Source organism: Solea senegalensis, unplaced genomic scaffold (assembly GCF_019176455.1).
Source record: "Solea senegalensis isolate Sse05_10M unplaced genomic scaffold, IFAPA_SoseM_1 scf7180000013000, whole genome shotgun sequence".
Taxonomy (NCBI): Eukaryota; Metazoa; Chordata; class Actinopteri; order Pleuronectiformes; family Soleidae; genus Solea; species Solea senegalensis.
Window position 1 is genome coordinate 1 of NW_025320738.1, and position 24,743 is coordinate 24,743.

The window sequence follows — 24,743 nt, forward strand, 5'->3', positions numbered from 1 at the left end:
ATTGGTATGTGGGTCGGGAAAACGTTCAAATGACGTGCAAAGCTAACGCAAACCCACCAGCCCATCACTTCAGATGGATTAGGTGTGTATATGTCTGTATATGACATATTCCTTTTATTCCTCTGACTTTTTACAGGCTACTAACCGTTTAACACTAATTCAGTTCAAATTGTTGCCTTTCTTTAAACGTTACGTTTGCAGTAATTTGCATTATACTTGATAAATGATTCCTGAAAATATGTGAAAACACTGAGAATTATGAATTACTAATTTGTGGGTTCACACCGTTGAAACAGTTTCATCACTTTTGTGTTCAGCATTTATTGTGGTCCTTAAAATGGCTCGGAGTATCACTGGAGCTGAAAACCCTGCCCCCGTAGCTCACTCAGACCATAAACATACATAACAGTCATTATGTCAGCTGAAAACCTACTCACAGTGTGGGTGCTTTCATGATTAGAGGTAGACACCAATTATTATTTATTAATTAGGCACTTATTATGATTTACATATTATTGTTTTCAGAAACTTGATAAATGGTCCAAAGACACTAAACCTTTATTTACTTCTGCGTGGTCTTGTCTTGGTCTTGATACCCTCTGGTCTTGGTATTGTCTTGGTCTTGGTTTACGCAGTCTTGCACAGCACTAAGCTTTATGGGCGTACAGCAGATCTTATACACCTGCTAACAAGGTTTAGCTTGTCACTATTGTTTTTTTTGGTGGCGACTGATGAGTGATGCAGCTGCTGACATTATATGTGTCATAGAAACATTATGTCGCTGCAGTTTGTCTGGGGAGGTCACATTCTAATACTGAGAATATTGCTCATTTTTAATGCTCATTTTTATCATCCCTGAAATTTAACTGAACGGAAACAACTCAGACAAATGTTTTACTCGTGTAAAAATCTGTCCAATCATAGTTATATGTAAAATGTCACATGTGCATGAAAAAGGCGTTGGTCATCTGAATGTGTGTCTCTCTTGCGTGTCACAGATTGGACAGTGAAATGCCAGAAGGGGTGGAAATAATAAATAGCACTTTGCTCTTCCTGCGTCCCCTCCAGCGGAATGACTCTGGAGTATACAGGTGTGAGGTTGCCAATGACATCAACCTCCGCAGTCGGGATGTGCGCATTCTCATACAAGGTGAGTGGGATATATACACACAGCTGACTCACATCGCCCTCTCTTCCCCCATAGGAAGCAGTGTGCGTGCGTGCATGCTGGGTCATAGAGGGTATCGCTGCCTCTGACATTGTCCTTCAAGCTGAAATGTGACACTGAATCACTCTGGCTCATTCTGTTCATACTGATACTCACATCCATAGCACACAGTGCGTTGGCGCTGATAATATTAGGTTCAGTCCCAATTGCTTGCTGATTAGCTTGATTAGCCCCGATTAACATTAGGTCTCCAGATGTTCTAAAGGGGAGTTCCTGTGCCACACAGCTGCAAATATTTAACGCTTCTTCAGCACACAACCTCTGCTCTGTCCTCACTGTCACTGTTGTGTATGATGAACATGTTGTGGTTAATCAAAGCCTGCCATGATGTTCTGATAATGGTGGGATTTTTCTTTTACATCTTCTTTTATCTCCTGTGCTTCTTTAACTCCCGTATGTGGCACACACCCTGCAGCCTGACTGAGATGATGTCCCAGATTCATAAAACATTAACTAGTTCTTTTCAACTCCTATTTATTATTTATCATCCATATTTCATTTTCCTTTGAGAGGGCCTGTACAGATATGCATGAGCTTACACGTGTCGGTGTTCCCTCAGTCATGTGCATGTGTCGCTGTGGTTGTGCTCACATATGTCAGTTGACTGCCTCTGCATGGAGTCAGATTATTGATATGCTTTGTGTACAAATATTTGGGTTCATGTTTCTCTGCTCTCATATGGGAATCTTTTTCTCACATCTGGACTAGGAATAGCACCATACCACAGTCCAATACCGATTTAAATTTAAACCAGTTTAAACCTTTTGAGACATAATTCTCCAACTGAGTAAAAAATATTCTTCTCCCATGAAGTAAACGGCCTACAACAGTAACGTTAAGCAAGAGAGAGAAAATGATGTGATGCCTGGAAAATGCAAATGTTAAGGTCTGTGGCTTACCAAAGAAAATGACAAAGACTGGCTTACCCAAGATCGCATGCACAATCTCTTGGCCAGATGCAGAGCGTGCTGCAAGTCAATAAAAGTGGAAGCTGCTCTTACAAGTTGCCCTCCCATCTTAACCTGTGTCAGCACATTTGGTGCTTGAATTTGACGAAATATGTCCTGGAAAATCCTTGAATTTGATGTCGACCAATGTGTGAGAACCCTGAAAGGATTTGTGCGGTGTTGTGAGGGCTGTCGCTTTGTCGCCTTTCTCTCTCCACTGCCTGAGGCTGTTTGGCATCACAGTCAGTGTCCACTTAACCTCTGCATGTTTCTGGACTGTGGGAGAAAACCCACGCACACGAGCATGCAAACTCCACACAGAAAGGTCTTTGGTCAAACCAGGGTCCGAACTGGTGACCTTCTTGCTGCAAGGCAATCAAGTTGCAGTGATAATTGTTTACAAACAAATTTTAATATATTAGTATATTGTATAATAATTATAACAGTACCTAGAGATGCCCACCCCCCAATTACAAAGCTGTGCACACGTTTTACAGGCAGTGGTTGGTCAGAAGCATCCCTGATATAGAATAGAATAGAATAGAATAGCTGATGAGGAAAGCCAACAGCAGACACGTTGCTTCACCGAGCTGTTAGTGACTCACCAGACACACACTGTTGACATTGACAAACACTGGCATGCTTTGCATTGGTGACTTTTGATTAAATACTCGACTTCACATAATTGGATATCCAGATTGTCGAAGCCAAAAGACACACAGGAGAATTTCAATAGATTTTTCTTGTGCCTTCCATGTCAGTATCCTGGATTAGGTTTAATGTTTTCATTTTGTTTAGATTATACTCTGTTCAATCTTTCATTTCTTCAGAGGCCTTAGGTTTCTGTTGTTGGCAGCGTGTGGCAACCCATTCATCATCATGCTACATGTTGATGAATGGGTGAAAGGCAACTGAAGTGTAAGGTCTTTTTAGTGGATATGAAGACTAGAAAAATGCTATATAAATAGACAATTGACCTCATATGGCCATATAGGCTGATATATCTATATCGTGACATGACTTTAGATTTTGGATATTGTCATATTGTGATGAGGTATCTGTGATGACTTTTCCTGGTTTTAAAGGCTGTTTTATTGATTAAATTACTGAAATATGCTAAGTATTATTAAATCAAGATTATATATTGATTAAGACAAATTACATTTTAAAAATGTAGGAAAACTTTCATTTTAAGCCTCACAATTTGACCATTTAACATTAAAAGGTCAACGACTTAAACCAGGTATTATCAGAAATGAAAGGCAATAAGTGAATTTTAGGTAGGTAGAATAACCTGTGTGCAGCTTTATATCCACATGTCTCATACATTGAAATATAGCCTAATAATATTAAGATATTATTGATAATGATACTGATTATGGCCTGTGGAAAGCTGTACTGGGTGGTGGCAATCATCTTAGGAAACCTACTAGTGTTGAGTATTTATAGCCAAGATGCTATTGGAATATTCTATGTTATTATTCGTGGAATATTAGAATATTGTAAAGTTGGCGTATGAGAGCTAGTGAAAGTATTGCAGGGTTCCCAGTGAGTTGAGCTTCTGGGAGCAGCTAACAAGATGCAGTCAAAGATCCTGGTAAATGTCATCACCTCTGCGGGATCTACAGCGTGTTGAGGATGCATTCAAGAAATCTTGTAAATTTCATCACTTCTGTACACATGAATTCCTGTTGCTGATGATGCTTGATGACCCACAAGATTTGTTTTTGGAAATGCAATCATTAATACATCATTTATTTTCATTTTAATAAATGACAGAATAGTCACAATAACTGATCAGCTTTTTATTATCAAGTGAATAATCAAATAATTATCCCTATCCCTAAAAACTTCTATTTTGTCGCAACAGAATTCATTTTTTTGTCATCTAACATTAGATTGTATCAACTCAGTTAACCAAATTCTCTATTTTTATGTCAAACTTTCACCTGTTCATCATTGTTTTCTGAATTCTGATTGGCAGTGCAAACTTGAGACTGCTGTGAGCATGTACTGCAGTTTTAATGTGTGGAAGTTGATGTTTTTCTGTCAGCCTATCCTTCTTAGATTAATGCTGATGTAGTTGGCATTGACAATCTCTGCTTCTCTGTCTGTTCATCTCTCCCTCCCATCATCTACTCCCCTCTCACCCTCCTTTCCTTCATTAGATCCTCCCACCATGCCTTCCACCATTACTGCTCCTGTCCTAGCTGGCACTGCCTCCTCCACCTTAGTGGATGATAAGGGCCAAGTCCTCCTCAGCTTCCCCACACTTGAAGCCCTGCCTGAGAGAAATCTTGGTTCCATAGTGGGTGGGGCTGTGGGTGGGGCCTTGTTCCTGCTGCTGTTGTTGTCTCTGGTGGGTGTGTATTACCTCCGCAAACAGCAGACCTTCCACGGGAATTACTACACCAAGCAGTACCTGGGTCCCAGTGACCTCCAGACTGCCCCCACGCAGCACGAGCTCCGCCCAACCAAGGCTGGCGGCAGCTCCAACCATCGAGACCAAGACAGAGAGGAGTGGGGCGACTGCCAACTCAAACATGAACGTGACCGCCATCACCATAGCAACTATAACGGAGAGGTCTACCCCCCTAATGGCTACACTAGAGCAATGAGGGAGAGCAGTCAGCACAGTCGTCAGCAGAATCACCAGATTGAACACTCACAGTATTCTAGTCCTCGAAAGGCCAAGTACCCTCATTCACCCAAACTAGAGGGAAATGGCTCCCCCTACCTGTCAGATGACTGCTACGATAGCGGGCCCGATGGCGAATATGTGTCTCACACAGACGGCTCAGTCATTTCACGCAGGGAGTGGTATGTTTGACAGGAGCAGGTTTCATTTGTGAAAATTAGGGAGCATTAGGATTCCTGTTCATGCACATACACTCTTCTGTAATTCCCTTGTTTTGTAAGCGTCCTGGTTGACACTTGATATATATATGTATATATATATATATATATATATATATATATATATATAATGTTCTTCATGGGGACGGACTGGACTGCACAGCCACTTTGACAGTCAACATCTATGTCGTGTTTCTGTGTGTACAAAACATGATCATGATGTGGTGTGTGGTGTCTGCCTTACCACATGGACTGCCACTTCAGTTTGTTTCACTTATGGAGTGAAAGCCTTGTGGCTACGAGATCACATGCTTGTGCCATGTGATCTCGCGACAAAATCAGCCATTTAAAGGCTATGTGACACTGGTTTGTATTTGTTTATGTGTTCCCACTGATAACGTATAGTTTAGAATATGATGATAGAATATGTGGATGTGATTGGCTTGTATCCATGGAAAACTGAGAAAGGACACGGCAGAGGCGTTATTGTGAGATTCAACGAGGAGGTCACAAACAGTCATGCAATTATTGCACTGCCTTTTGCATAATTTGCTGACGTGGCAACTAGATCGTCGCTCATCGATCATTTGTTGTCTACTAAAATATCTTTTCTTAAAGTGTAACTAAACCACCAGTGTATGTGGGTATCTTGTAATGGTACTCACTGATCCAGGTGCAAATCTTCAGTTTAGTGTGCAGGGGTGTCAAACTCAAATCACCTGGGGGCCAATGAGTATCTACTCTAGTGAAGCAATATGAGCTTTAGCTTCTGACACGATATTCCATCATGATATCACAATAAAGATATTCACGGTGATATTTCCACAGAATTTCAAAGTAAAGGTGTTTGTTTTGACATGGAATGGTGCAAACTTAACATATATATGATGCAAAATAAATCTATTAATATCAAAAGCCAGACATTCAATCTAAAATGAAGTAAATAACATGTGGACAACTCTAATTAAAAAACAGTAATCAAGCTTAAATATATTTTACGTACATTTTATAATGTGATAATTACAACGGAACATCTTGTTATTAATGTAATAATATTGCTAGAATCTATATGAGTATTATAATCGCTGGCAGCTATGACTGAGCCACATGTGCGGTTTTTAAAGGAAGAGGAAGTTGCGAGTCATGTTTTCATTATATCATTGACACATCTGGGTAAATTATTCAAATCATACATGTTTTAAAATCAGCACACTGCCTCTCTCTGGTCAAACACCAGCTACTGCATTCCAATTTCCCCTGTAGCTGTTTTAGTCCGCTCTTCCATCACTTTCTTGTCTCATCGGTGTGAGGCTCATTGTCTCAGACCCCTCCCCCTTTTTTCTCTGTGCCATGTGATGCACGGTGTGAACAGCACATGGTTTGACAGTTGTAACTCCGTATCAGATTTCACCGCCAGACCACACCCACTCACTGCTCCCCACTGTCCCTCCCTCCTCCTCTCCCTCGCTCAGCTCACTTCTTGGCTTTTTTTTTAAATCAGGAATTGGGCGGCGTTAGCGGAGGAAGAGAGGATTTGGTGGTGCTGTAGTGTAATTTATCATGAGGACTTCACCACTGATGTAATTAAAGTCATTAAAACTGGACATTTGAGTGGAAGCATTAAGAGCTTTCCTCTCTTTGTCCTCACCTCTATTTATCCCCAGGGTAAATAGGATGGAGAGAGAGAGATGGATGGATGGAGAGAGGCCAAACAGGGAGGCCATGTGTGATGACAGCAATTTTACACTTTCTTGGTCCTTCAGTTAAGCCACAAACAAATCTTGTTATTTATCACGTGACCTGTTGGAGAAATTGCTCTCCAGCGCTAAACAAGGCTTCTGTCAGCAGGGACTTTGTTCAGAGCAGGCTACAGTAGTGCAGCCACCGTGCCGTGCGTGGCCTCCTGCTCACAAAGTATTCCGTCACACAATGAAATCATTCAGGGGGATGCAGCCACAACATTCCCTGTAACTCCCCATAGTCAAACGTCACTACTCTGTATAATCTGTAGGAGCAAGAAACTGTTGCAATTGGGGGAATTAATCAGATTATTGTGGCTTGTGCATGAGTGCAGCTACATATTAATCATACTAACTGAAGCATTACAATCAGACCAATCTGAACTCTCATGTATTGTCTCAGTCACCCGTGGTCATGAAAATGTCCACTCAGCTTTTTATCCCTTCGCACATTGCTTATTCATCACAAGGCAAGGACAGTATTTTGTTGCAGTGATGAAAAAAAAACAATATCCTGTTTAGTTTTCATGGTGGATTAACATTTAAATCTGTATTTCCTGTAACGAGATACACTGGACTTTGACTGAGCTCAGGTGGAGGTGTTTTATACCTTTATACCCGTATTTGTCAGGAGTTTGGATCTGTTATGGATTTAAAGATACATTTCAGGGTGTGGTTTTTTTGGTGGTTTATTTATTTATTTTTTGCACATGAGTAAATTCACAAATAAAATTGAAATGTTTTTCAACTCATGCATCTGTTTGCCAGACTCCATGACGGAGATGTATCATTCTCTTTCATGCACACTAGTGTTCGTATGGTCCCCGTTATATTAACATTCGCGGGCAGAGGCCAAGTATTTTTTGAACTTGTATGTATTGATATAATGTGATGACACAAAGTATTACTCACTAGGTAGCAACTGGTTTAACACGCAGCTTTATATGAATAATGTGTTACTGTTGTACACAGGGTCCTGTGGCCTGAGATAGACATGAAAAGAGGCTTTAGGCCACGTTTTGCAGTTATGAGTTGTCAAAATAGAAATGAGTCACTGCTATGAACCTGCACTAATTATCTGAGTGAATAGGCTGGGATTCTCGTGGTGAGATTAAATAATGAGCCACTGTAACCTGCCAGCAGAGAAGATTACTGCAGTGAATGTTTCAAGTGTTGCTGTGCAGTGCTGTAGGACTCAACAGTAACTAGCTCCGCCTACATTCATGTAGTTTGTTTTGAAATGTTTTGAAAAGAGACTTAAATGGACCGGAGAAGGTGTCACTTTTTGCACATGTAAACAAAGCTAATGTCATCTTTTGTTTTGCATAATGTGATCGGTCGTCCCCCTCTCCGTGAGTCCACCTATTATCAAAACAACAAAAGCAACACAGATACAGTTAAACAAGCTGACTCTGATGGTAGAATGTAGCTCCCTTGAAAAGAATGTTTACACTGTGCATCACCTAGTAACCAGGTTAAGACATGTTCATTTTATTTAATGTCATTTTAAATATGACAAACACAAAACTCCATTTTTCGTATTTTACTGGGGGCGCCTCCACACTTGAATTCACTTATGTGAAACTATCTCTATCACTATTGTTTGGTCCAAACAATGTCTACAAACCTCCATTTGATCATGTTCTCCTTTTGTCCACAAACTAAAATGACTCAGTTTTAATCATTTCTTTGTTCTGTGGAGCAGAAACCCTGGAAATATTCACATTTAAGTAAAAAAAATCTGAAAACAAAAAAACAGTCAAACTGATTCAGCGATGATCAAAATAGTTGCCGGTTGAGTTGGTAATCGATTAGTTTTAGATTAGCCCTAATCTCAATGTGATGAAAATAGTTAAATATTTTTTTTTTTTTGGTGGAAGCATCTCAAAACAAGTCGGTAATTTGGAAACCATGGAACATCATTTAAATGAGCTGTCATGTTTTTTGGGGGGTGGGTGCTCTGCTTGTGCTCTCTGCACGATGACACTTGCTTGACTAGTCAGTTGGCAGACTTTTATTTTCATTTAAGGAAATGTCCTTCACTTAGTGTTGACGAATGCAACTAGTGCCTTAGATGAAGACTTTTGAGTGCTTTCTTATTATTGTTTACTTATGAATCTGGTAGCCAGATTTTCACTGTAACACTATGTGGTGCCATGTTCATGTCTTTGCCCTTGTCAGTATGACAATTACTGATGCAGGCTTTCAAACACTCACAAAGACAAAGATGCTCAAATGAGTTTTAGTGTAAAGTCGGTTAAATGTCCGTATGTGTTTTTCAGGGTTTATTTTATAGTTTTGTAGAATCACTGTTGTTCATAAGACTGAATTTACTTCAGCCCCACTTTGTCCATGAAAAGCACCTTGTGATCATTTTTGTATATAAAGGAGGAACTGTCATTTTTCTGGGCATATAAAACCATGATGTTGGTGACAACGGTGGAATATTCCTTTGTCAATCGTTCTAAAAGACTTTAGTTCAATAAAGCACCTTAGCACCTGTGAGTTAGTCTCTGGAGGTTTTTGAGCGTGCTCGGTCTCTTTGTGCTTCTGTAAATGACATCATCTCTGGCTCCCTAACGCATAATGCTGCATAACCACCTCCCTGAATCCAGTATGCACGTGCGGGACGCTGCACATAACCTAATCATCACTTTGCCTTATCTTCACAATTCTCCAACAATCCTGCAGGGTGTATAGAATTTACACACAGTTACATACAGTTCTACCAATCTTTTCCAGTGGAGAGTCAGAAATCCAGCAGCACCTCTGCGCTCTCTCTGTGTGCCCTCGTGTGTCCGCTTTGTTTCTGAACCCCCACACACACACACACACTGCCCCTCCCCCTGTGTCTTTCTCCCACTGTCTACCAGCTGGTAAAATTAAATGCCGAGTGTTTATGTCTGGCCCAAAGTCCCCACTCTCCAGCCCATTGACTGTCCCCATGGCAACAAGCTCATCTGGAGCTGCTGTTTGGAGGCTGTCTTTGTACAAACTCTACCTGTCCACAGAATGTAGAGGCAGAGAGATGCTGGGAACGACGTGTGTGTGTGTGTGTGTGTGTGTAAAAAGGGTTAAGTGTGCTGCTGTGAAAGGAGGAAAATTAGCTGCTGGAGTCTGAAATGGCACATTGTGCTCTGCTCCACTACAGACAGCTGCACTGGCTCTGAGGGCACATCATGCCAACGTGACCTTGACACTTTGAAGCATGGAACCCAGGTCCTCCTGTCAGATAGACCTTTCCTGTGGAAGTGCTTATTTCAGCTGACCTACGTCTTCTACAGATCTTGTGATGGCACCCGTTGTCACTTTGACCTTGAAATGGGACATGCTCAGTGTGCACATCCACAGCGCAGTAAATGATGTCAGCCAGCGGAGCCTCAGTGTGTTTGACACACTGTTGGAGAGGATCAGTGGATTTGCTTATTTTCCTCCAACACGACAGTTTCCAAGGATACTTTTTACAACACAATGAAGTAAGAGTCTCAGGCGGCATAGAGACGTGCAGCGCTGACGTCTGTTAACAAGAGAGACTTCAATGTTAAAGGGATGGTTCAGGTTTTTTGAAGTGGAGTTGTATGACATACTGAAGAGACACGTTTATAGACGCTACAATCACTAAAAACAGGGCTGCCAGAGGAAACACAAGGAATACAGTTATTAGCCACTAAATAAAAGACTCACCTTTGTAAAAATGTCCACTAGCAGACCAGACTCCTGTGTCCCAGCAAGCTAAAAACACTGATTTTATCGATGGACTTTTGTACGGAACAGTGAGCAGTTTACAAACTTTAATTTTTCAGTTGAAAAAAGGTTGTGTGACATATTCGTAAGAAGAATTAAGTTGGCATGTGGGGCGGGCACACACAGTGAGTCAGCACCTGATACAACCACACCTAAAACTGACCCCCATCAGTGAGTTCATAATGTGGAATGAGCTGTTTTTTTGTGACTGAATATTTTACTAAGATTTGTATTGTGAGACAAGTCTTGGACAACTGGAATGCAGCCGGGAATTGCAGCTAAATTAATCTTAGCCAAATAATTAAGGGGGATTAGTGTGGATTTGGATTGTAGTGGTTTCTCCATAAAGATCAGAACGTCATAGGCATATAATGACAGGTGATGATGAGTGTGCTGAGCTGAAATAGGACGCACAGTGGAGGACTGACGAATCATCTAAGCAAAGTGGCTCGAGAGAAAAGTGCGAAAAAGTTCTGGACTCAGGGGACAGCACTTTTTGACATGATCTAGTGACCGGAAACTGTGCAGAGGATAGTTAGCCAATGAGTAACAGGGCTGAGGGATTTGAGTAAAGAAATCATGAAAAATCAAACTGCCCACAAAAAGGACCACAAGCCAACAAAAGCCTTCATAGTATCAAGCTGACATTGTCTGCAGCTCGTCTAGACTTTGCAAAACCAGTCTGATCACAGCCGACTAATGTCGACATGTGATTCTGAGATCTGCATTTAATAAACTGAGTGGTCTATAACTACTACAGTCTACAGGGTCCTTGTCTTTCTTTAAGGATATTAAAGCTATATTAGCGTCTCTTGAAAAACTGCCTTTGTCTATAGATGTCATTATCATGTAGTAGCGGCCAAGAAAGTTGTGACACCTATCTCTATCTAACAGTATCTCTGACTGCTATAAATTGGAGTAAAACAAGCTAAATGTCTCATTCATCTGCTTGGACTCAGTAACAATTTTGCCTGTTGCAGAACTGATAGAATGGATGTCAGCAAAATACTCATTGGTCCTTATTTTGGAGACTAGGAGGTGGCTGGAAATAGTAACACTGTCTAGTCTAGTGTCTAGTTACTTTGTAGGGTTGAGTCTATTCCAGCCAAGTCAGCTTCCAAAGCTTATTTGAGGTGAAGCAGGTGGCGTTGCTTTGACCACATCCCATAAAATTCTGGGGTCATAGACGGGGCCTAAATGAAAGTCCAAAAAAGTCCTGGGTCAAAAACTGGGATTTCTGATCCTCACTTCTGAACAAAGTGGTGTAAAAGCGCCACCTAGTAGCACGCTTGGATAAGCAGCCCAAGGTTACACAGGCAGTAAAGCAGCAGCATCAATTTTCTGTTGTGGAGAAGTGAAAAGAAAATCTGTCCTTGAGAATGATTAATGTCTGGTTGAGAAAAATGAGTAGTCTTTCACTGTCGGGTTAAAGGAACGCCATACGTCTATGAGTCCAAGAGTCTCCGCCCAGGATCGCAGAGCTGCAGTTGCTAACTCCTTATCCTTAAGGCACTCAAGCTAGATCGATCGTGTGTATGCTATGCTGCTTTTATGTCGGCCCCCCACAATGAGACAATATTCAAATAATTCTAGCATTCTCCTTCATTTTGAGATGACGTTTACATATGACAGCCATTGTGTGGTAAAACCTGTTGGCCAAGTCTCTGCTTAAGGACACTTTTCTTTTACGTGGTGTATTTAACCTGATAAATCATCCATTATTGAATGCTGATCTCAAGGTAATCCATCATGTACCTGGCAATAAAATATAGCACCGGTAGCTGTGACTGCCTGACTCACCGATATGGCTGATATAAAAATAAAATGAGTAAGCCTTTTACCCAGAATATAATATGACAAGAATAAAGACAATTTCCCCCAAAGTAGCCTCTGGTTGTCCCCGATAATTAACAAATAACATAAAGCCCATTAAACAAGACCAAAAATAACGAATCCAAAAAATTACAAAACATTTATATACATGACCTAGTATGAAAATGGGAGAACATGGTTTTAACCCTTCTTTGTGAGAGAAAAAAAACAAGATTTCCCAGAATTTCCGTGACCATATAACTGTCAAGTTAGCTTACACAGGGAACAGCTTTCCTCTCAGGATGCGCCGGCGCCCATACACACACGACACGTGAGACCGGGGAAAGAACAAAGCCGTGCACATGGAATATATGGAAATATGGACTGTCATTTGAGCAATAAACAAGGTCTGTGTCCATAATTAACAGAAAGTGAAAACCAAAAAGGTGTGACAGATAGCCTTCAATTAAATAAGCCTAACATTGCCCTCAACATTTCGGCTGGAGCGATTAGCTAGCTAGCCACTGGCTAAATGATGCCACAGTGAACGCACAAGATTATAGTGCTGGTGTAACACCCTGAATAGTGATATTTATTTTGCATATTCTGTTGTTTACGTATGTTTCCATTACGCTGCCAGCAGGGGGCAGAGTCGGTAAAAATGACTGTCATCCATGTAGTGGAGGAGAGTTAAAGGCACATACAGTATTGACTAATCATAACAACGATGCACACATTATATTAACAGACCAGCTGTCCTGCGGCAGAGACTTTGAGTGTTGTTTGGCATCTGTGCGTTGACTTTGTATGTAAACTTGTTGTGTGACAAAGTCGCATTGCATCCAGTATGAATGTAGCATTAGACCCTTCAGGTCCTTCAGGTAGCCTGGTGTCGCGGACGTTGCATCGTCTGGTCCGATCCTCCACGTCAGCTAGATCAAGTTGTATCGTCTCCATCGAGCTGCACTGACCTTCGTCAGCCTCAAGTGCTGTGTGTGCGTGCATATGCGTGTGTGTGCGCGCATGTGTGTGTTGTTGAAGTGGAAAAGACAGAGAAGCCTTTGCACTGGAGCCAGATCCCAGTTGGGAGGGGATGGTTGATCCGCCACTAATCCCAACCGCTCCAGAGAGGGTGAATGGTTCAGATGGGACAAAAATGTCATTAACACATATGTTATGCATATAATATTCCAAAATAATCCCAAGTGTTGTGAAGGAGAACATGAGGACAGTTGGTGTAACAGAAAAGACAGACACAAGGGAGAGGACAAGATGGAAGCAGGTGATCCACCGTGCACACCCCTAAAGGGAGAAGCTGAAACCAGTACAGCATATTACTCAGAACAGCATATCAGAGGCACCATTTGTGATCACTGCTGTATTTATTTAAGCTGCCAGCTCTTTCATATCAAGTTTAGACGCTTTTATCAAACCTCTGGAACTCCTGATGGTGTGGCTCACATATTGAATTTAAAGTATGTACAGTATTTCCTGTCAGTTTGAGACATTGTCTGTCGCCAGGCATTTAAGGAGGCAGCTTGATCAACAGCATCAGAGGTAATAGAATAGTTATTACATGTTAGAGGACAGCAGGAAGGGACATGATGGTGAGAGGGTCAGAGGGCCAAGCTCTGAAGTCCCAGCCCGTCCAATCTGCAATCAGCTGTTTTAGCTGACTTAATAGATTTTCCCCTCAACATAAATGTAATTTAACTGGAATTGAGCTACTTTACCTTTCTTCCCTTCTTACCCTTTGCCCACAGTTGCTTCAGTATCCCACAGTCACTGCTGTTTGGCCAAATCTGTCTGTTCTGTGTGTTTAATGCATCTTAATCAGGATTAATCCTAATCCTCTCAGTAGACAACATGGAGCATATGGAAACATATGGTCTGTCAAAGCTAATTAAACAGGAGAAAACAACAGTATCTACACATTAAACATAAAGGATGGATGGATGAGGACAGGCTATGTGTTCCTGAGATATTGTAAACTGATGTAGATGTTATTAAGTGGGTACCACTGGGAACCATGTTTTCAGTGCGAGCAAGAGTTCCTAGCACAGGGAGAGCACACAGCCCAGTTAGCACTGACTTTACAACCACACTTCAAAAATGAAAACTGTCCATTTAAATGTAGTTGTGTTTGTTTTTATCAAATGTTTGCATTAAAATCAACCAATGTGAGGTTAGGAAGACTGGCTTTACAAGGAGCATGATTTTCCAATCCAATTTACTGATAAAGCACGTCTAAAACAAAGTGCTGTACGGTCATAAAGTAACAGAACACAGGCAGCACAAACTCACACTGATGTTTTAAGACAGACTTAAAACAGTAAGTGATGAAGCCTAATGTGCAGCGGCAAATCATTCCACAGTTTGGGGAGCTGTTACCGCGAAGGCCTGATTCCCCCTGAGCTTCAGCCTCGTTTTTTGGGACGACCAAAAGCAGCTGATCAGCTGATCTTTAGGGATTGCAAAGACGTGTACAGTATACGTCTTAAGTAGGTCAGAGAATTGTCAGTCAGTTTAAAGGCAGTGTTTCTCAGCACAAGTTTGCAAACAATGTAGGTCTTTCCCCATTTACACTTTATAATCTCTTGTAAAGATTTAGGAATTTTGATGTGTAAAGGCCAAGGGCAGAAACTGAATATTGACCCCTCAGGAGGTATGATATTTACAAACATAAAACTGTTTCATGCAAAGAGGAGGTTATATATCCTTTGTTTTCAATCAAAGACTTTTCTGAACTCATCTTAGAGTGAAAGACAGTGGGAATGTGTTCTGTGGTCATTGGATTATTCGTTATAGGTGATCTGAATATACAGTATGTGATGGTACCACTGATGGAGAGGCTTATGTTGGAGTTTCATATTTTATTTATGAGAGTTACAGACTTATTTCATATTTTATTTATGGGAATTGCTGACATTTAATTTATTATATTTTATTTCACATTTTATTTTGGAATTTCATCATATACCCCCATCTTTTACCAGAAACTCCATGTCTATTTCAGGAGGATGACACCGTGTCTGATTCTGCACGAGTTACAGCACAGCACCATAGACTGTGTGGGCTAGACTGATCTGTCAGACGTCCAGGGGCCTCCTTTATAAAGCTTGTATACGCACAAAAAAGGCGTAGGCCACTTTCTATGCAAAGTTTGTTATTTATAAATAAACAAACCTGAGGGGAAACATGCAAGCCTTCACAGAAACTCTGATCCATGCTTACGCAAATAAATGAGAGAGCGGACAAACTGCAAATCTGATGGCAGAAGGATGAATAACCAGAAACTGTTTAAAATGACTTCACAGTGTTAAATAAATCAAATTATTACAAAAGATATCTGCTGTACGAATGAAAAGTGTACTGCCTCACCTGAAACTGTTCCAGGGTGAACAGTGCTAGAGGATGAAGCAAATGGAAGCTTATGTAGGGAGATCGTTTTTAGAGACCAGTAAGATTTGCTGACCAGTGATGACCAGTCTCTGTGCCACACTGGACCCAGCATTATAGATAATCACACATCAGGCTTCTTAGGTGATTACTATATGTACAAATCTAAATAACCTTCCTTACGATGTCTAACCATTCACTAACCTTACAGGTGGCAGTAGATACTACAGTGGCCGACAGAGGCAAACGCACTGCAAAAGAAAAATTATCTGCAGAAAGAAACAAAACCGAAAACACACACAAACCCCAAAAACACACACAGAACAGAAAACACACACAAACCCCAAAACACATGCTGGACAGAAAACACACACAAACCCCAAAACACATGCAGGACAGAAAACACACACAAACCCCAAAACACATGCAGGACAGAAAACACACATAAACTCCAAAACACACACAGAACAGAAAACACACAAACCCCAAAACACATGCTGGACAGAAAACACACACAAACCAAAACACATGCAGGACAGAAACACACATAAACCCCAAAACACATGCTGGACAGAAAACACACAAACCCAAAACACATGCAGGACAGAAAACACACATGAACCCCAAAACACATGCAGGACAGAAAACACACACAAATCCCAAAACACACACAGAACAGAAAACACACACAAACCCCAAAACACATGCTGGACAGAAAACACACATAAACCCCAAAACACATGCTGGACAGAAAACACACATAAACCCCAAAACACATGCTGGACAGAAAACACACACTCGTCTATGGCGACGCAACCGGGTATTTTAGGTATTTGGATTGGATTGGACACTGTGTCCACCAAATTAAAAGTTTTTTTTGCATGCATCCACTTAGTACCCCAATTTCACAGTGTGTGAAAATCCTCTTTTCTGACTACAGGCAACTGTGGGCGTCAACCTGATGCTCACAAAGGCTGCTTGTGATTTTTAAAGAGAAACTGGATGTGCGTGCCGTGGGTTTATATATCAGAATATATATGTGCGAAAGCAACTTTTCAGGTCAATCCATTTTTATAAATGAGGCCCCAGATTTCTCCTATTGGAAATGTACGGCACATGATGAAGAGGAGAATCAAACAAGGACAACCACAGACCGTTGAGCAGTCCCAGTCTTGTTTACAGCAGGAATGGACAAGCATTCCACATGGAAAGCTGCAACAATTTCAAGTCTAATTACAGGAAAAGTCTCAAAAAACACAAATCATCAAACTATTCACTTGAAGTTTCTACATAGAACCTACATAACCTCCTATAATAAGACATCAGCTAAAGTTGGCTCTTTCCCCTCATTGTCAATTTTGTTTGCAAGGTTGTTTTGGCACTTTCTTACATCTGAGAGGGCCCTGAGGTACATAATACTGTACGTGTGTATCTGTGTGTATATGAGATAAATGCATACCGACACTCTTTTTGTTTTGTTCTATGGTATGAGCACGTGTCATGAACAAATGATGATAACCTTTCTTTGTCCTTTTTTCTGTTAAAAGTAAAGGTTCAACTGAAAGTGTCCCAACTTTCCTGGAAACGGGGTTTGTATGACATGAACAAACGAAAAACAGCAGAATATGAGCTTCATTTTTGTCTGTGAGTTTGTTGAGTCTGCCCGTTGTGCTCTCATGCTGATGTTGTGATGTCTGTGGTGAACTGTCTCCGTCTCTCTCCACTCCGTCTCAGACCAGTCTCGAGCAGAGAGGTCAAACTCTATCGCCGTGGCCGGCGCTGTAATGGGAGCAGTCCTCGCCCTCTTCCTCATTGCCATCTTCATCATTGTCATCGTCACTGCCCGCAAGGCTCCGCCCCCAGCCTTCACCGACAAAGTGTGAGTCTAACCGATCATTCATACGTGTAATGACCCAGCAGCTGAGCACGAGGTTATCTGAAGCCCAGCTGTGGGTTCAAGGTAGTGCTGGGCAATATTTATTTATTTATTTATCATTAGATTTTCAATAATAAATGAAATCAATATTTCTGTAAGACTGGGTGATGTGGCTTATAAATAATATCTCAATATTTTTTTGTTAATATTTAGTGGATATATCATGTCCCATTTATTGCGCCGGCAGTTGAAGGAGTTGCTTTGTTCTCCTGCTGCAGCGTTCGCCCCGGAGCAGCAGTGCTGTGAGACACTGTTGGGGATGATGGCTGTGTTGGCAGCAAGCCCTCATCCTGCTTTGCTGCTGCTGTTCCTATAGAGCGCCAGCACTTATGTTAATGTTGGAGCAAAGAAGAACTCTGAGGTTAAATTATTTACAGAGGAAGCTGGGTCACACTGCCACAGACCTGTGTCTGACATTAAATCCCTCTCGTATTTGTTTCCTGTTTTCCTGGCATAAACACTGATCTTGTCAGGACCAGTAGTCCTCAGGGTGGTCCTAATGAGACAGAACCTTATTTCTTTAAGACCTGGTTAAGTTTAGGACTAAGACTTGAATGCGAGTACACACACACGCGCTTGCCCCTCGTACTCGTCTGTGTTGTGTCTGTTCTAGGACTGAACCAGATCTTTTATGTGTGCTATTGCACAAGAATGAAACCTTGAGGGTTTCCTCTGATTTAGTTTGGGTTCACAACCTGGGTGTCATTATGAGTTCAACTAATCCTTCACAAAATCTTCCTTTTCCCATCTCAAAAATATGTCCCAACTCTGGCCGTCGCTCCCTGATTATGTCGCTGAGACCCTCATCCATGCTTTCATTACATCACGTCTGGACTACTGCAATGCAAAATTGATATAAATATACATGGAATCAACAATCTTATCTTTCTAATAACACTTCACAAGATTTCAACCATTATTATTATAACACACGCAAATATCCTTCATTTAACATTAATAAACCAGATTTTATCTGAAATGACAGGTAAAAAAGTCATATTGTCCAGCCTTACAGAAGCATTCATTTGATTTATATTGTGATATATAGATATATATAGTGTATGATGTAAAAATCAGTATATCGTGATAATTATTATGCCCTATTATGGACCAAAGAATTACTGGAAAAAATAATCGAAAGATTAATCGGTTATGAAAACAATCGTGAGCCATGATTCTGTGTGTCCAATACTGCTGACTGACCCTTACATACAAATCATGTGTATAAGGCTGCAGCCTGATCCCATCATCCATTCCTCAACCACGGTTTTTCCCTTTCTGGAAAAAAAAAGTGAACAAATACGTTTAGTTTTTCACTAAAAATACATGTGCTCTTGTTTTAGTGTTTGAACTTCAATGACAGTGCCATCCTCTGGGATGTTTGAAAGTGTGCATGCCTCAGACTCGTTATGTAACAGTGCTGGTGAAAATAGCCCACCTACGATTCCTGCTTTTTGTTTGAACACTGATAGAAAACAGCACGAAGTGAAGGGGAAAAAAAAAACAAACATATGTGCGTCCTTGTGTGTCCTGCATCACTGTCCTGGCGCTGCGAGCAGGTATATCCACTGTCTCTTTGGTCAATGTCGTGACAAGCGTAGCATCTTAAGTGTGACCGCGCCTGGAAGTCCCACTGGGATGATAGGAAGGACACGGGTGGATGGACATTGGCCTTGTCCCTCCCCTTCATCACACACAGACGTGACTGGACAGCAGCGGGTCACTGGAGAGCACCGCGGTGAATGACTGACCACTGCTCATGTGGAGTGGAAAAAGAGAAATAGAGCATCAAATCATGTACAAGAGTTAGAAGAAAATCAATGCCTGTCATGACATCGTTTTACAAATGGCCAAGGTCAGTTTCTGGGTTTCACTTCACAGGCGGACGGGGATTTCAGACAAATGAGCGAAGGGCTGGTATTCTAGGGTTGTACAGTGCTTTAGAGCCACAGCTGTCAAGAATCTTAAGATGTACTGTTATGTCTGGAAGTACATCACCCTTATACACACACCTTTTCTCTTTTATTGATAACCAAAGAATCAAATGCGACATCTCCTTCAAACGATCTTCTCTCTTGTGCGTTTGTATACATGTGGACCCAACCGTTGATTAAATGGCTAAATAAAAATTAGTAAAGGAATTGTTAATGAAATTGTAATAGCAATAATGAATAACATTGAATTAAAACATAAAATATGATAATAGAGAAATTAAATGTATACTGTATATATATATGCACATTTTCAATTATCTTAAACCCTAGGCATGATGTTGTTAGCATTACTGTACACCACCACCATTTCCATAGAGCTCTGGTAGCTGACGTCACCCAACCAAGGTAACACCCTCTATAGACACATACTGTATTCTAGACACATAAATCTGCTAATATGTCAGACAACTGGTCTCTTCTCTGGCTTTATTCAACATAAAAGTAATGATGTTGTGCCAAAACAGTCCGGGAGAGCATTTTACTAGATCCCCACAGATCCCAGCTGAGGTGAATCACTGCTATGAAACATGATCACAATGAGCAGAAGACGACGGAGCGATGGGAACCCACAAGCAACACTCTTGGCAGATCATGGACTCAGTCTGAGGCCTTGTTTAGACTGCTGCCCACATCAGATTTGAAAGCGTATCCAACTGTTCACATTATATATAGCAAGTGATCAGATCCAATCTTCCACGAGGGTTTCTATAGTTACAGGGTTTACTGTGTGACAGAAATGTGTGCTTCATGTGCACCAATTAACCACTGAGTGGCACTGACAGACATCTGTGTTTAGTACTGTATAATAGGCAGGTAAAATAAGATTAGGAATAGTTTTGTATTTTATTCTATATAAGATATTTTATGGAAGCTAAAAAACTATAAATGATCTCTTCATCATGTGAAATGTTATGCATCATTAGGGCTGCGATTACTGGTTATTTTCAGAGATGTTGAAATGTTTAATCTGACGATTATTGTCTTGTTTAAAATTGTTTAGTTGTCAGAAAACGTTGATTGTTGTTTCAATTCAAACCTCAAAAGGATGATGTCCTCAAATGTCTTACAATGATTCAGTTTTAATGATTTTCTTGTCATAAGGAGCAAAGAAACCAGAACAGATTCACATTTTAAAAAAAAAGTTCTGTAATTGGGTAAAAAAAAAACACAAACTAATTAATCGATTATCAAAAACAATGTCGATTTGTGATAAATAACCAAGAAGTGAAATATTTGTCATTATAATAAGATCATTTATAGCAGGGTTCGGCTAGTAAATTTGGCCAATATTTTCTAAGCCATTGAATATATTGAAACTATTCAATATTGTACAAAAATGGCAAATTGAGGAGTTACTCTGTAAAGTAACTTTGATTTGCCACAAATGTTAATGTTACTCGTGTCTCTTTGACTCAGTTCATCTTTTTTTCAGTAAAACCAAAAGGCACTGGATCATGCATGACTTTTCTGTGGACAAAAGCAAATTATTTCAAATTAAAAATCAGTTTTTTAATTCATGCTGGCTGTCCAGTTTTGGCCCACGGGTTGCCAGTTACAAACACTGATTTATAGTATCTTGTTATGAAGTAATAAGGCTGTATGTCATAATATCATGAATATATGGTGATATTTATAATGTGAAATGTTTCAGGTGACAGTGATGCCTTTTCATTTTTCTGGTGACACATTTTTATTGTGTTTATTGTCCAACTTTTCACTTTCTTACGTCGGCAGTTTTTGGAGCCAAACTGGATCTGTATGCTGAGTAGTAGTAGTAGTAGTAGTGGTGGTGGTGGTGGTGGTGGTGGTGGTGGTGCAACAGCCAATAGGTTCACCTCCTCGTGTTATGTTACAGGTGTAGTTGTGAGGCTTTAAACGGAGCAGAAGTGTCTCTGTCTTTCTCAGGTCACTTGATTTACAATATGCTGTAAGATTATTGTGGAATTATTGATCAAAAACACAACAACAAATCCTGACTACTGTACCCTTTACATTTTATTGAGTAAATGATTTTGTGTTACTTACAGCTATTTGTGAAAACTAAACGTGGGGATTTTTCCCCTATTTTCTCTGTCTGTGAAGGATTGACCTTCCTCCGACACACAAGCCGCCTCCTCCGTACTCTGAGAGATCACCAGCCGTACCTCTGGGCGTCCACGCATCACAAGTGGCCTGGCTCTGTCAGGTAACGCCGCCCCTTGCTGCTCCCGCCTCCTCCTGTTAGTACATTTAGCTCTACATGACTCATCACAGACTTGTGTCTACCAACGCTCATGATGATGAGCGCTGAGTCACAACAGGAAGTAATAACAATTCAACAGGCGTCATGAGTTATTATGAAGTACTAGGCCTAATGGCTGTTCTCATTTAACATGGAAGATGAAAACAAAGAGCTTCATCTTTTCTCTCTTTAACACTTAACTTAAAAACACAGAGGCCCAGACCTCCTTTTTACTGTATGTACAGTAAGAAAAATAATTCTGACTTAAATCTTACAATTCTGAGGGGGAAAAAACTCTTTACTGAGCTCTGACTTAAATCTCAGTTTTTCATTTATTTATATTTTATTTATTTTATTTCAACATGTGACACTTATTTTTCCATTTATTGTCTGAATAAGACATAACAACATCTGACAAAAAAGGATCAGGACCACATGTGAATATGTTTTGGAAACAAAATAAAAAAAAGCCAGAGTCAAAGTCAAGAGTTCTTCCTTTAATCTCTGAATTCTGCATTATTTTTTTCACATGTGTTCTGTACATTCTCTACATAAGACACAAGCAAAAAAAGAAAACATTTAAATCATCACTGCTATTAATAATATCATACACAAATAACAAATCAGTAATTTGATCTTCTTTCATCTTTTTTTAATTAACACGAGACTTAAGATACTCAAGTGGAACCACCTGGGCACGGCACGGTTATTTTGCATTTCCACTAGCATTGTACCTGCTACTTTGGTCAGAGTGCCGTCACAGAGAGGCATGAGCAAAAGTCCGACACAAGAATCAAGCCGAACAATGCCGAACTGTAGATCAGATAAAGAAGACTTAACAATCTCTAAAAAGTGGGTTCATTTCCAAAAAATGACCAGGGAAATGTCTAAAATCTCCACATTTAACAGAGGAGTCTGGTGTTTTTAGCGAGATTCGCTGATTGCGACGGGCGAGCGTCACAAACCCTGCCGCTGTATTTCAGTCCAGACGAGAGTTGTCACTCTCGCTGTGCTCGTCATGGAGGAAGTACTGAACTAATCTTTTTAATTCACTGATTCTAATGATTCAGTTACACTGAAATCAACTGCTTTACAAGTCACTGTGTGCATAATCGTGGTGTACTGCAATTTATTACACACCTTTTCCTTTTCATGTTATAATTACACATAGCATATGTAAAGCAGTGTTGTTTTCATCAACAATGACGCAATTATTTTGTGGACGCCCCTTTTTTTCATGACGACAGGAGACAGCGACGAGATAAACCTAAAGATTTGCCACAATCTACACCTACAACACACAATCATAACCCCCTTGAACCTATAGACCTGCTATTCTCACAACTTACGTGGGACACTCTTGTATGATGAAGTGTGCGTCGATTCATGAAAAAAACTGCTGAAATATGTTGGAAAAAAAGTGGAAATGTTGAAATATGGAGATAAAAGGTTTCTGTCCATCAGCAATCGTCAATACTTATTGACCTAAATTAATTAATAAAAAGGCTATACTTCTTTTTTCAGTAAGTTAAACTGACTAAAACTAGACTAAACCTTTTTGAGTTTTCGTCGCCCAGAACTGGACTAAAACTATCACATATAGAAATGACTCATATTTGACTAAAACTAATAAGCATTTTAGTCCAAAAGACTAAGACTAAATCTAAAATGGCTGCCAAAAACAACACTGATGTAAAATGTTTATGTTTATATTTTACCTTGACACGGGAGTTTAAGTTGTCATGTGGAACCTTTGTGATTTTCTGTCCCCCACGTTCACTTTTGGGGAGCCCACCTGGTATTTAAGGATGTGTGTGGCCCTTGCCTCTCCCCTTCTGCTGCTGCATACTGTGGGAGAGGCATGTGACGTGTGCTTGTGTGATTTCCATATTGTTAGCATTGTCATTATGCACATACAAGGTTTTGATGCTGAATTTGACACACTGTACATATGTTTATTTTATAGAGGGCACGTGTCCCTGTGTTTCTCATGCTGAGTAGGTACTATTTGGTTGTGGGTAGAGTTTTAGCTTAGCATCATTTTTATTTATTGTCTTTTTTATTATGCTATGTTGACTTTCTTCTCTCTCTTTCTTTCAAACCTGCAGACTCGTCGGGCTGAGCGTCAATACGAACAAAACCCACCCACGGTAAGGTCAGGCCCACAGAGCCCCACCCAGCAGCTGTCCCGTCTGGAGTGGGTGTGTCATCAGAGTGGGACAGACCAAGTGTACATCAACCGCCGTGAACACTATGTGTGACAGATGCACTTCACCTAGCAGACATTCACTCAGTCGCACTAACACGGATGGACTGGATTCTCTGACTCATCAAATATGATGTGTCTTACTCTGCAGTTTTTTACTTTTTTTTTTTTTTGTTAAAGGTGACATAGAATGCTTGTATCACACATATATGTTAGTTATGGAGGTCTACTTACAAATATTAACTGGTTTTCATGATTAAAAACCTCCTAGTCGCTGCAAACGAGCCGATCAAAATATCTCCTCACTGACGCTCTCGTCAGCCGCGCCGTTTCAGACCAAAACCACACCCCCAGAGCGTGGACTGTGTTGTGATTGGCCAGCCAACGAGAGCTTTCCCACTGTCCTGTGATTGGCCAGGTACCTGGAAGTGCCGTAATAGATAGGCCAGCTCTCAGATACACAGCTCCCCCTCTGGCACGGTGGATGCTCTGCATCTCAGCAGCTACAACGAGAGTAGTTCTTCTTCTTCTGCGGTTGAATGTACGCAACCGGATGTGCCCGGACTAGTGCCCGCACCAGGAGGCGCTACGGTGGTGAGAGGAGTGGTGAGGATTTCTGATGACGACATCAAATTAAGGAAGTGCCGATCCGCTTCGCAGA

At 40.7% G+C, this 24,743-nt stretch overlaps 1 protein-coding gene across 3 annotated transcripts; it reads left to right on the forward strand.

The window, feature by feature from the left end:
- The first annotated feature begins 9 nt into the window (after positions 1–9).
- On the forward strand, positions 10–24,277 carry LOC122760132 (nectin-3-like protein). 3 transcript variants are annotated; one of them, XM_044015186.1, is made up of 5 exons: positions 10–82; positions 999–1,150; positions 17,460–17,604; positions 21,738–21,840; positions 23,985–24,277. In XM_044015186.1, exons 1-5 carry the CDS (start codon positions 30–32, stop codon positions 24,135–24,137), a joined length of 606 nt encoding a protein of 201 aa, XP_043871121.1. In that variant the 5' UTR covers positions 10–29; the 3' UTR covers positions 24,138–24,277. The 3 variants fall into 3 exon arrangements, with proteins under 3 accessions (XP_043871121.1, XP_043871118.1, XP_043871120.1); XM_044015183.1 differs by lacking the exons at positions 17,460–17,604; positions 21,738–21,840; positions 23,985–24,277 and adding an exon at positions 4,344–5,107; XM_044015185.1 differs by lacking the exons at positions 17,460–17,604; positions 21,738–21,840; positions 23,985–24,277 and adding an exon at positions 4,344–5,107 and having other exon boundaries at positions 19–82; positions 1,069–1,150.
- Positions 24,278–24,743: the final 466 nt, after the last annotated feature.

Bases quoted from the DNA above. Each gene is read 5' to 3' on its own strand.
- LOC122760132 (XM_044015183.1), top strand. From the start codon at position 30: ATGACGTGCAAAGCTAACGCAAACCCACCAGCCCATCACTTCAGATGG. The intron at 83-998 runs GTGTGTATATGT...TGCGTGTCACAG, and splicing joins CATCACTTCAGATGGATTAG to ATTGGACAGTGAAATGCCAG. The intron at 1,151-4,343 runs GTGAGTGGGATA...TTCCTTCATTAG, and splicing joins TGTGCGCATTCTCATACAAG to ATCCTCCCACCATGCCTTCC.